This window comes from Furipterus horrens, unplaced genomic scaffold, assembly GCF_987537825.1.
Source record: "Furipterus horrens unplaced genomic scaffold, mFurHor1.1.pri manual_scaffold_4, whole genome shotgun sequence".
NCBI lineage: Eukaryota > Metazoa > Chordata > Mammalia > Chiroptera > Furipteridae > Furipterus > Furipterus horrens.
Window position 1 is genome coordinate 176,710,430 of NW_028327174.1, and position 12,931 is coordinate 176,723,360.

At 46.3% G+C, this 12,931-nt stretch overlaps 1 protein-coding gene across 1 annotated transcript in view; it reads right to left on the minus strand.

Moving 5' to 3' along the window:
• Positions 1-3,392: 3,392 nt before the first annotated feature.
• Positions 3,393-12,931, minus strand: part of ANKS6 (ankyrin repeat and sterile alpha motif domain containing 6) — a 44,618-nt gene continuing 35,079 nt past the window's right edge. Inside the window, exons 13-15 of the mRNA XM_090274484.1 lie at positions 11,983-12,050; positions 9,563-9,679; positions 3,393-3,746 (exon numbers count right to left, since the gene is read on the minus strand). Coding sequence (XP_090130610.1) covers positions 3,642-3,746; positions 9,563-9,679; positions 11,983-12,050 — 290 coding nt within the window. The 3' untranslated portion in view covers positions 3,393-3,641. The remainder of the gene's footprint in view (positions 3,747-9,562; positions 9,680-11,982; positions 12,051-12,931) is intronic.

The following is a 12,931-nucleotide window of genomic DNA, read 5'->3' on the forward strand; positions in this document are numbered from 1 at the left end:
CTGCTGCCTGCTTTCAAACACACTGTCCCTCCATCTGGGGCGCCCTTTTTCTTCCCCACCTGCCCACTGTAGTCCCTCTTTCAGACTGGCTCCAGCTCTGTCCTCTTCTGTCCAGGCCGTCACTGACAACAGCCTCCAAGCTGTGGACCTGGCACACACCTTTATAACAAGACTCCTCACATGGCACGGCAATGTCTTATTTATGTGCTTAACTCCTCTAAGATACATGGGTTCCCTGAGGGCAGAGATGAGTTTTTTCATCTCTGGATTCAAAGTACTAGCATGGGACAGGCACAGGGTAGATGCTCAGTAAATTTCACCGAGTGAAAAAGTAAACATTTCCCTTGCACAACTAGCCAGCCTCCAAGTAATGGACCGGCATTAAACCAAGAAGGTGGGAGCCTTCCCCTGGGCATCAGGAGGCAGGGCTTGGGCACCCGGCACACAGCAGGCAAGATGTTGCACAGCCATGGGAAGGTGCCCTCTCCCTTACAGGATAGAGCAGGGTCCCAGCCATCTCAAAGTCAGAGGCCCCTTAACCTGAATGTGTCACTGCCAAGAAGGCCACCTCTGCAGAGGGCTGCTAGAGAGAGAAGAAGCCATTACCAAAGACAGTGAAGCCCTTGAATGCCCCCTTAGCCCACTCCTAGGAGCTGTGGAGCTTCATGGCTGCCACTGTCCTAGTCAAAGCAGGGTCTCACTGCTGGTGCCCAAGTCTTGCAAGAGCACCCGGAAGGAGCATTCTGTGATCAAATGTGTGGGAAGCGGTACAAGCTACCTGGCCACCTTCAAGAGGCCCGACAAACACTGCCGTACTGGGGGTTCTAAAATGCCCTACAGCAAAGAGAATCATGTAGTTGGGCTGTAATCCAGTGTCTGCCAAACTTAGTCGATCACAGAGTCTCACTCCACTTTCACATATACACGCCTCTTTGCTTTTATGAAAAATCTATTAACAACTTGTGAAACTAGTCACAAGGCTAGACAGCTGTGACATGCACGCTGACCTCCTGTAGACTGGGGACCCATCCTGCAGCCCGGACTGAACACACTTGGAGAAAAGTTGGTGAAGGTCATCGAGGGAAACACTGTGGAGGGGAACAGCCTCCTGGGGGACAGAACACGTGGGGTGAGAAGGGTAATCAGAAAAGGGGGTCATGGCCCAGAATGGGTGCCAGGGATCTCTTACCAACCAGCACACAAACTTCTTGAGAGAAAAAGCCTTAAAACCACTTGTGTCTAGTGAAAAATACAAGAGAAGCATCCATTTGAAGCCTTAGTTTCCCCATCTGCAAAATGGGAATAATCAGCCCTTCTCTGTCTGGGGTCATCAGACGAGATCCTGGAGGACTGCATTTGTGGAAGGCAGATTCCCTGCATAGCTCTTGTGTATTGTGGGTGTTCAATCAAACTTACCTGAGTGGAAGCTGCACAAATAATGGGCTTGTGAAAAGGACAGACAACAGCGACCAGCTGACACAGAACCTCAAGGCACATAACTCAGAGGCCGTGTATTTCATGGGCAAATAGTCCTAGGCCCATCCCTGAAGATATGAGTACATTAAGTCAGCAAGAATCGCTGGTACTTCTAGTTCCAGGAGCCTGTGGGAGTCCTCGGAAAAAACACAGGCTCAGAAGCCCACCAGTTCAGTTCTAAGCCAGTTTGCTCCTTCCAGGCATGTGATAGGCATGCAGTTTCACTCCTCCATGCCTGGTCCCCAGTGTGCAGGATGGAGTTAAACTATCCGAGTGGCAAGGAGGACAGATGACACTGAGGTCACGCTGCTGCACACATAGGTGCCCAATGGCGGTGTCTCCTTAAAGAAGGCTGGGATGTGAGGAACAATTATAAAGACATCTGTCTGTGATGGCTAAAATGAAACCTTTTCTCTCCAGCCATGTGGAAAGTTGGCTTCGGCAGGTGGGAGGATGGCAGGATGAAGAAGGAACAGCACCCACTGAATTGACAGGCAGAGGAGAACATGGTCAGGCTCTGGGCAAAGCAGTAATGACCGCCCCTGAAAGCCAGTGGAGCAGAAATGGACATTCATGGTGGGGGGAGGAAGAGATGAGAGGCGCCCCAAGGAGCCAGCATGTAGCCTGCAGAGCTCATGGTAAAGGTCGGAATTCCGTGGAGGCTGCCATCTATTTGGGTATATTTACTTTCTGCACTCTGGCTCTACGCTCCAATTAAGACACTCAGTAACCCACCCCTGGCTATACAGCTGGCCACCTGCAGGGCTGCACCTGAACTCTGAGCCTTAGTCCAGAGCACAAGCTCTTTCCACTCCACCATGCTGCCTCTTACGGTTGGGATCAGAGCATCCATTCACCTTTCCTGTTGAGGTCCTCAAGGGTGGGGACTGGCTCTGGCTCTGGCTTGTCTCTGTACTCCCAGCACCCAGCAAAAGACAGAAATGCAGTAAGTATTGGCCGAATGAATTACTCGAAAACGTTCCAGAAAGCTCTGCATTTAGAAGTCCGAGACCTTCTCATATAACATGGCAGAAAACTGCATGAGCCGATGCTCGTCTGAGGAACAGAGCATTAACGGAGTCTAGACAAAATTCCAAATTCTGTGCTTCTTTGCCTAGAAAATGTGAGCACCAAAGTCCTTCCACTGTGTAATGTATTAGGGACTTCTGCTCCCACTGGAAGTGCAGAAAGCCCAACAGTGATCTGGGATGTGATCAACAGTGATCTTGTAGTGTGGACTACAAGAGCATCACCTTGTCAGAGCACAGATGAAGAAATGCACAGCCAGAAAGAAGGGATCCCACAAGATCACACAATGAGCCTACTCCTCCTCCTTTTTCCTACATAAAAGGCTGCCTTTGCAGTAAAGAAAAATGCATTCAACATGCACATACTGATGCATGTTATATGCAGTAGGTGCAGCGAAGTGCTGAAGCGGAGTTATATACAAAGCAGGGATCCCAGTGGCTGGAGAGGTTAGTTCTATGTCAGGGAGTCAAGAGAAGGCTTCATTTGGTAGGTGACTCAGACTGTGAGGGACAAGTTAGAAGCTTTAAGGGAAGACGTGCAGAAAAGGCTAATCTTCTGCCAAAATATGCACTTCCCCATCTAAGGACAGAATTGTGGCCATGAAGCCACTTCCTGAACAAAGACTACATTCTCCAGTGTCCTTTGCATCCAGGTGTGGCCATGTGACTACTGGTGAATGGGAGCAGGAGGGGCCCATGGAATGTGAGCAGTTTAAGAGCAAGGCAGTAAGAAATGTCTGTGCCTTCTTCACCACCCTTTTCCCCTTCTGCCAGCCAGAAACAAAGACGGTGAGGCCCCTGGAAATGGCAGAGCCACAGATGAAAGGAGCTGGGCCCCCTAATCACTGTATGAAACCACGTGCTAAGCAAGAAGCAGCCATACTGGACTTTATGTGAGAACAAGTCTCTAATGTGTTGGAGTTTGTTACAACCACAAGCATCACCAGCTACTACAGCAGAGAAGGGAAGATGAGTGTTCCAGGCAGAGGGAACAATGTGTCTAAGGCACAGTGGTGTTACAAAGCGTGGTGTGTTTCAGGGAACGGGGAAGAGCCGAGGGTGGCTGGAGGAGCACTGGCTGTGCGGAGGCAGTACTGAGATTCAGAGAGCCCACGCTGGTGACCACAGGAGGGAGGATCATGTACAGGGATTATTTCCAGGGGCCCTGGTGTTGCTGGCACTGCTCTCAAAGGAAGAATGGAAGTTGTGAATGGTTTCCTGTAAAATTTGTCTCTCACGTCCCTGTGGAGGAAATTGAAAACAGACACAGAAAGCCTTGTTAAATCTTTTAACCATTAATTCAATTGACAGAGTGTTGTTAATGCTCAACTCATACTTGAAAAACTCATGGGCGTCTTGGGGGAAATGAATTACCTAATTGACAGAGTACTGAGTTTAATAAAAAACACTCTGAGTCAGACTCTCCCCCAGCACCCACAATCACAGCATGCGAAAGACCGGAGAGGACCAGAGACATAGGAGTCCAATTCCCCAGACGAGGATGAACAGCAGAGCCCAGGAAGCAGGACAGACATGCCCCGGGTCACACAGCATGGAAGGCAGTCTCCACCCCTGCTCTGCTCTGTGCGTCCTTCCAGCCCTCAGATTCCCAGGAAATTCAGTGAGAACTAAACTCGTTTCTGCTACAGAGTGAGAGTTTGAACAGCCTTACTCCTCCTTGCCCAAAAGATGTCAGATTCCTCTACACAGTGATTCATTTCTCACCCCATCCCTGCAAAATCTCCCCCTTCCTGTCCCCTTGCACACACATTTTAAGACAGAAAAAGAGGGGGGATGTGAATGTTTCTTTAAGCCTAGAGAACATTTTCACTGAGTAACTGGCTAAGAGGCAGCAATACACAGAGGTTAAGACTAGAAACTGGAATCAAAGAACCTGAGTTCAAATCCCATCTCTCCATTTACTAGCTGTGTGACCTTGAGCAAAGTACTTTGTCTCTCTGGGCCTTGGTTTCCTCATTTATAAAATGGGGATAATAATAGTACCTCAAATAGTTACTGTTGATATAGAACCCTGTGTAAGCAGGAGGCCTACAGTTCCTGTCCTCAGAAGGCAGCAGCATGGCTTAAACATATATTTTTAAAACAAATAAATGTGGCCAAAATGTAAAACAAATTAAAAATGAATAATCTCTGGCAGATTGTTCTCTGCTAAGAATAAAAGGAAAAAAAGTCCATTGAATGATCCCAGACTTCGCACTTTCTCTTCTTTCATTTCATGAACTCCCCACACCCTGAGGGGGTCTCTCTCCAGACCCCCAGTGCTGATGTGGCCTCCCAGACACCTAAGAGGGCAGTGAGAGTCCCCTTTCAGTCAGTTCTTCCAGGTCATTTTCAATAAGTAGGGAAAATGCCATCGGGATTCCATCAACACAAACCTGAAGGCTGCAGGGCAGAGGACGGAGAAGCGACTGTGGTGTCAGAGGACCGTGCGTCCCCGTTCTGCCGCTCACTAGTGGGGGCATCTCCGGCATGAACCCCTGCTGCTGAGAGTCCATACCTGTAAAATGGGATAATGCCCATGCTGGGGCTGTGATGAGGGTTCACCCTGAGATAATGAACGGGGTGACACTGTGCCAACTGCAGAGGGCGAACAGATAAACAGGAGGGGTGACAGCAGTGTCATTATTAAACACTACCTTGGCCTTAATTGCCTGAGAAATGAGGTCAGGACGAGACAGGGTTCCAGCAGTCTCTGCCTCCTAACCTCAGGAGGGAGCCGTGGGTGATGAAGACCATAATCGTTCCTGCATCCACAACTGATTACAGATGAGAATGATAATTGCCCTTTAAAAACCCTTGAGTTTCAAAGGACCTGCCTGATAATTGTCAAAAGGAAAAAGCAAAGAGCCGTTAAAAGTAGAAAAAAAGAGTTTAGTTTATCTAGTAGTTAAAGAAATGCAAAATAAAACAAGGCACATTTTTTTGGCTTATCAAATTAATACAAATAAAAAAAAAAAAGTACCAAACTCTCATACCCACAGCTGGTGGGAATGTTCACTGGCTCTTTCTGGAAAGTAATTCAAGAAAAGGTAACATATAGCTTGAATTAGATTCTTGGACTCTGTAAGTGCACTTTTAGACATCTATTCTAAGCAGATAATTAGAAGGCCTTATACACAAAGCTGTGCACTGCAATACTATTTAGAGAAAGTTTGGATATCTAAATATCTAATAAGTAGGAATTAAAAAATAATTTTAGTACAGCCATGAAAAGGTATTATATTAAAAAGTTCTTAATGACATGGGTAATTGTACATATTTAATATCAAATGAATGAAATAGAATGTAAAATTATAGATCCAAATGTATCCCAGCCACATAAAGAACATTTGGTCCTGGCCTGCGTGGGTCAGTGGATTAGAGCATCATCCAGTAAGCCGAAAGTTCGCGGGTTTAATTCCCAGGCAGGGCACACACCTAGGTGGCAGGTTTGGTCCCCGGTCGGAGCACATATGAAAAGCAACCAATCGATATTTTTCTCTCACATTGATGTTCCTCTCTCTCTCCCTTCCCCCCTCTCTAAAATCAATAAACAAGTCCTCGGGTGAGGATTAAAAAACAAAAACAAAAACATTTAGCACAAAACACTGCAGGGTGAGCTTCCTAAATGTGAACAGTTTTGGCCTCTGGGTGGCTGGATGATGACATCTTTATAAATTCACCTTTCTGGTATAGAGCAAATTTAGTAAAACGAATGTATGTGCTTTGATAATCACAGAAAGTGGGAAAGAAAAACAGGAATCAATGGCTCAGAACTGACTAAAAGTGAAACTCAGTCATCGTTTCTGGGCAACATTCTCCAACACAAACTGTTTGAAACAAACTTATCCGCGGACTCTCATACGTATCACAACTTGAACACTAGAATGGGTTTACATGGAAGTTACACGGCTTGCAGGCTGAGGGTCCACAGTGCTCTGCTGATTTTTTTTTTTTTTTAAGGCTGAGCCATGTTTTTAGGTAATATTCATTTTTTAAAAATTAGGCTAAAATGTTCTAAGTTTTTTCGACTGTGTAAGAAATATATTTTATATCACAACCCTATTACATGTAAATATATACAACTGAAACAAATTTTATCCTTTCTACTCCACTCTGTTTTTTAAAATATTGCTTCAAAACCACTAAATTGGCCCCACAACCCCCCAGCATGCCACGGACCACAGCTGGAAAGACACTGGTGGTCAACGAAAGCTGGGCTTCCCTTCTCACAAGTCCTGGTATGGGTTCACAAATGCATACTGGACCTCTGAGCCACAATGGGTACTCTCTTGGTCAAGGCTGGGGTACAAAGGAACAAGTATGAATGTCCAAAGGGGAAGCTCATGCCTTGCAGTGATCAAGAACCAGGCAGGAGCCCCTGAAGTCAGGGTCAGGCAGGTGCAGCCCAGTAGAGCTGAGACCCAAAGCATCCAAAGGGCTCCTGGAAGCCGCCGTTGGCCCGAGGACTTTGCATCTCTTTCTAAAAACCCCCATAAAGCTGCAATGCTCACCTAGAATATTGAAGATAACCTTGCCTTTGGAATATTAAACTTCTCCCCATCGCACCTTTGCTCTACAGTACACTATTGATACATGGTCTTCACTTCCATGACTTTGTCTGGTTCTATTAACCTAGAATAAGAGGGCTTTTCTTTCTCCAGTAATTAGTTCAGATCTACTCCTTCCCCTTACACCTGTCTCCATGTGGAATCACCTGACTTTGCAGGGTGGGTGCTGCCTGGAGGAAGGACGTGAATGGGATTAAGTGGTCCCATGGCCTGGCATGTCAGAAGCACCTGGGTCTCTCTGTTGGGAGTGGTCAGCTGGGGCCCCCAAGGAAGACCACTGTTATGGACTGAATGTTTGTGTCCTCCCCCAAAATTCATATGTTGAAAGCCTGCCCCCCAAGGTGATGGAATGTGGGAGGTGATTATGCTTAGATGAGGTCGTGAGGGTAGGACTCCCACAACGGGACCTGTGCCGCTATAAGAAGAGACAGGAGAGAGCTTGCTTCTCTCTGGTCTCTACCATGTGAGGATATGTGACGGGTTGGCAGTCTGTAGCTTGGAAGAGGACCCACACCAGAACTCACCTTGCTGGCACCCTGATCTTGGACTTCCAGCCTCCACACTGAGATATAAATTCCTGATGTTTATAAGCCACCAGTCTATGGTACTTTGTTAATGCAGCCCAAACAGACTAAGAGGACCAGCCATACCTGTCATTTCTGCATCTCTAGATAGGATCCTATTTAGTATGGGATGCAGACTGTTACAGAAATAGAGTAGGGGGACAATGAAGTTGAGAAAAAGTGAAAAAAAAGTCTCCGGTCTACACAAACTTGAAGAAAAAATGTTCTCCTTTGGAGTGAACTTACAATGTCACACTGTCTACTCTGATGATGCCAGTTAAGTTCCTAAGATTTTCAAACCAGCCCAGTCTGACTTCTTCTATTTCATTTTATTTTATTTTTTAATTTTTGTTTGTTTGTTTTTTTTAGAGAGACAGGGAGCAAGGGAGGGAGAAAGAGAGAGAGAGAGAAACACTGATGTGTGAGAGAGACATCTATCGGTTGCCTTTTGCACATCCCTAACCGGGAACCTGACCTACAACCCAGGCATGTGCCCTGACTGAGAATTGAATTAGTGACCTTTCAGTCTGCAAGCCAATGCTCAATCCACTGAGCCACACCAGTCAGGGCCCAGTCTGTCTTCTTTATGTGATCATGGGCCAGGTGGGCTCTGGCCCCAAGGGCAGAAGGCAAGTTCTGGAAGCACTGGTGGTTACCATCCACCATGCCCAGGCCAGGCTCTAGGGGCACCCAGCTGCTCCCCATCCTCCCAAGATGCTTCCACAGTCCTCACTGGCTCTACATCTGGAATTTTTTCTGTCCTTCTTCCTCAACTGGCCTAAGCATGGCTTTCCACACCTCCATCCGTTCCTCGGCTCACATGTCTGGCCTCTGAAGACCAGACGAAGAGGGCTCCTTAAACGCCCTAGCCACAGGGCAACTGAGCTGAATGAACTGAGGAAATGTATGCAAAGTGGCTTATGAATGACAATGTGCTACCTGAATATTTACGTGCTGTTGGTGCTACAACTCTGTTCAATATCTCTGTGCATACCTGGCGATATACAGAAAGAACCACAAAACTGGTCATTGCTCTCTGGCCCAATGTCGCATTGTGAAACACAGCCTGAGGAACACAACCACAGAAGGAAAAGCAAAGAGGCAGAGGTGCCCGCTACAGTAGTATTTACAACGGCAAAATCCCAGACAAGGTGGGGCAGTTCAACAAATGGGGAGCTGTTAGGCAAAGTGGGAAAAAGCAACAGATAAGCAAGTATTATTGTCGGAATGAGAGACAGAAAACCCAGCCCACATCAGGGGAAGAAGCAGAGGGCAAAGGAGTGTGAGTAGCCAGATGTGACTGAAACATGACTGAACGACTGTTGGCAAAATGGGTGTGATCTGCTTTTCATGTTTTTTTGTTTGCTTGTTTACGGTTTGCGCATGGGTACCTTTGGGTGGGTGGGAGGCACTGCTAGTCTTTAACTTTAAGCTGATAAAATAGAAATTTAACATCGGACAAAAATGCAGGATGCCAAGAATACCAGCACTGATGGGTCTCTGTGTGCCAGGGGCTCTGCTTAGCACTTCAGTTCTGGCAGCAATGCCATCACCCCCACCCTACAGACAAGGAAAGCACAGCTCAGCAAGGTCCCTGACTTGCTCAGGGTAACACAGGGAGTAAGTGGAGATGCTGCGATTCAAACGCAGGTCGGCCTGACCCCAGGGCACGTCTTAACCAATGCCTCTGCTTCCATTGTGCTCTGGAGGGTAATACCCAGCACTGTGGGTTGAAATTACCAGAGGGAATATTTTAGCTGAATCTAAGGAGTAATGACCCTATGGGAAGAGAGATCTGGAAGAGGAACAGGCCACACTAGGAGGCAGCCTCGGCCAGATACACAGCAGATAAAATTAGACCCCGAAGGTCCTGTGAGTTCTGAGCGGTTTCAAACAGGAAAAAAAAAGTGAGAGAGAACAATACCTTGCCTGCATTCAGTTCAGAAATTGCTGCCAGAATCTGCTGCCTGGATCCATCTGTCTTAATACCCAGCTCCTTCAAATCGCCATCAGTAAGGGTGAGGAATGCTTCCATATCCACCTGGGAAGAAAGAAGGGGGATTCGCTACCATCTGCTTGGTGCCACATCTCTTTTTCCCAGATACAACAGAAATATCATGATTATGAGCTATTAGTACATATTAGTAGTGAATTAATTATGACTTACTGTGTCCAATTCCTGACCATATGCTGAAAGTTTAGTTGAAGATATCAGTAAGAACTAACTCTCCTTAGCTCTAGCCCTGGGGTGTTCAGGATTGGTGTACTTTGGAAAGAACCTGAAAATGAAACAAGTAGAAAAAAGCCCCCGAGGCAGTAATCTGGGTGGCTAGAGTGGTAAAAATATCCAAGTCCTGCTGTAAGAAAAGTAAATTCCAGTTTTGCCGGACTTTCAACAGTGTTGGCTACCGCACAGAAAATGGGGGTATACGGAGATACTCACCACGCTTCCCCCCAGAGGACAAGAGAGATGCAGACTGTGGGAAGAGAGAGTGAGAAATAAACAAGCAGAAGCAATAAGGAAAGAAGCGCTGCGGAGAACGAAGGTGGAGGAGGGCTCAGAACAAGGGCATCCCAAAGCCACGCAACCTCTGGTTTCCACGGGAGAAGCCCTAACATTTCCGTCATCTCTGCCTATGCCTCGGCTCCAGGAGAAACACCCCGCCCCCCATATCCTCCTTCTCTTTTTTAACAGTCACTTCACGTTCCTGGGTTAAGAAAAAAAAATCTCAAACCAGCTTTGTGTCAGTGGGACAGGGTCTGCTCCCTCAGCCAATCCCAAGCTCTCTTGGAGATGCAAGCATCTAGATGCCGCCTCTCTGACAACCAGCTCCGCTGGGACTGGATCTCGCACAAGGTGCTGAGGGGCTGAGCAGAAGAGGGGTGTGGTTTTGGCTGAAACCACCTGGCCCCTGGCCCTGCAGGACCCATCCCTCTTCCAGGGAACCTGCTTCTGGTCCCCATGGCCAGCTCTCCAGAAGGCATGGGATATATAAAACAAAAGCAGACAGCCATCTGCAAACAGAAAAGACTTTCTTGATGACCAGAAAAGTCACTGCTCTGCTTTAAAACTCTAAGAAGGCAGGATGGGCAGACTGGCCAGGGCAGAAAAGAAAGCTGAGGAAGAAAGCCACAGCAATGGCTTTCCTGAAACAAAATACAAACTCCTCAACTGCACCTCAGCTTGTTGGGGGCAGTGACTGATTCTCATGATTGCTACTGCATTTGCTACAGTTTCCTGTACTACTAAACTGGGCACCAGAATGTTCTAAACCAGTGATTACACCCTAGTGGCTTGTGGACCACAGAAATTTTACAAAACGGGAAAAATTTTAACAGCTTATTGAGATACAATTCACCTACCATATAATTCTCCCACTGAAAGTGCACAATTCAGAGATTTTTAGGATAGAGTTGTGCAATCATCACCACACTCAATTTTAGAACATTTCCATCCCCATCAGAAATCATTCCCCTTTCTCTCTTCCCTGTATTCCTGGCAACCGTTAATATTTCTGTCTGTATGTCTTGTGAGTTCTGGACATTTCATATGAATGGAACCATACAACATGTGGCCTTTTGTGACCAGCTTCTTTCGGTTGGCATCATGCTTTCAAAGTTCATTCGTGCTGCAGCACATGGTAGTCCTTCATTCCTTTTTGATGACTAAGTTATATTCCGTTGTACAGAGATAACACATTTTATTTATCCATTCATCAATTAAGGGGCCTTTAGGTTGTTTCCCCTTCTTGGCTACTATAAATAAATGCTGCTGTGGACATTTGTGTACAAGTTTTTGTGTAGACATACGTTTTCATTTCTCTTGGGTGTATACCTAGGAGTGGGATTGCTGGGTCATACTGTAACTCTGTGTTTAACATTTTGAGAAACTCCTGAACTGTAAAACAGTAATATTTTAAATATGTGATTGTGAGTGTTTGTAAGTAAATAGGAATTCTCTCAGATTAACACAGACTCTACATCCAGGCACTTAACACAGGTTCATTAGGATTTGCTTCTACCCTGCTTTAAACCTAAAATCCTGTCAGTCAATCCCCTTTGACAAGTGTGTGCAGGACAGACACAAACTTTATGAGAGAGAGCAGTGCTCAATATTAGAAAATTCTATTACAAATAAAACAATCCATAAGGTCCCCAGAATTTTACTGTAATGGGTTGAACTAAATGTGCTGAACACGCGTTCCAGCTCCTCAGCTGTAGCAGTGAGAAAGACCGGTCCAGGTTGGCAGCATGAAAACAAGCAGACGCAATGAGGAAAGACAATATTTAGACAGCTTTTCAAACAGCAAGATTTAAATTGGCATTCAAAAAGAACATCCTTACCTCTTGCTCCTCAAAAATGGGCTGATATTTCTCAAGTGACAATTTTTTAAGGATTCCAGTCAGTTCATCTTCAAGAGGGAAAGATGTAAAAAAAAAACACCATTTTAGAATTCAGTAAAATGTATCAAAAGAGTGATCTTCAAACTTTCATAAAGCACAGAAAGCAGATCTAAGCTGCGCGTCTGGATACAAAGCTGGAGGCCACATTCCTCCCCTTAGGGCAGGCCTTGGGCACCAACCAAAGTCCCAAATGGGGCTGTGACGAGAGAAGACAGGGATGTTCATGGCCAGGCTGACCCTCCAATAGCTGCAACCATCAAGTTCTTGGAGTTCTAGCTGCTGGGACTAAAACTCCACCTTCTGTCCAAGAACCGCTTTTAATTATGATTTATTGACTGCTGGTCTCTGCATCTGCAGTAAATGCTAATGCCAGCGAATCCTCAGCCAGTCAGAGAATGAACTTAGGAGAACAGGCAGGTGGCCTTACGACCACAGTTGGAGTTTGGATCAAGTGTGCGGAGGCTGTGGGCTTCCAGAAGGAAGGTCACATCTCAGTGGGGCAGCAGAGCCAGGGGGGCAGAGACCAGAGGAAAACAGAGTATCTTTGGTATCAAGATACCAGAGTAGGGAAAGTAAAGAAAGGACACAAGACCAGCATCTGAGGGTTGAAAGAAATATTTACACGTTCAATAAGTATTTACCAGATTAGGCAATGGACACTCAATAGAGACCAAAACAGACAATATGCAGGCTGACAGAAAAAAACAGAGCAGCATGGGGAGGCTGACATGGGGTGGGAGGCTGCTGTTTTAGAGGGTGGTCAGGGAAGGCTTCTTTTATAAGATGTCATTTGAGCACTAAATGAAGCACTAAGATGTGCAGATATCAAGGGAAAGAGCACCACGCAGAGCAGGCAGTAAGTGCAAAGGTCCTGGGGCAGTGGGCACAG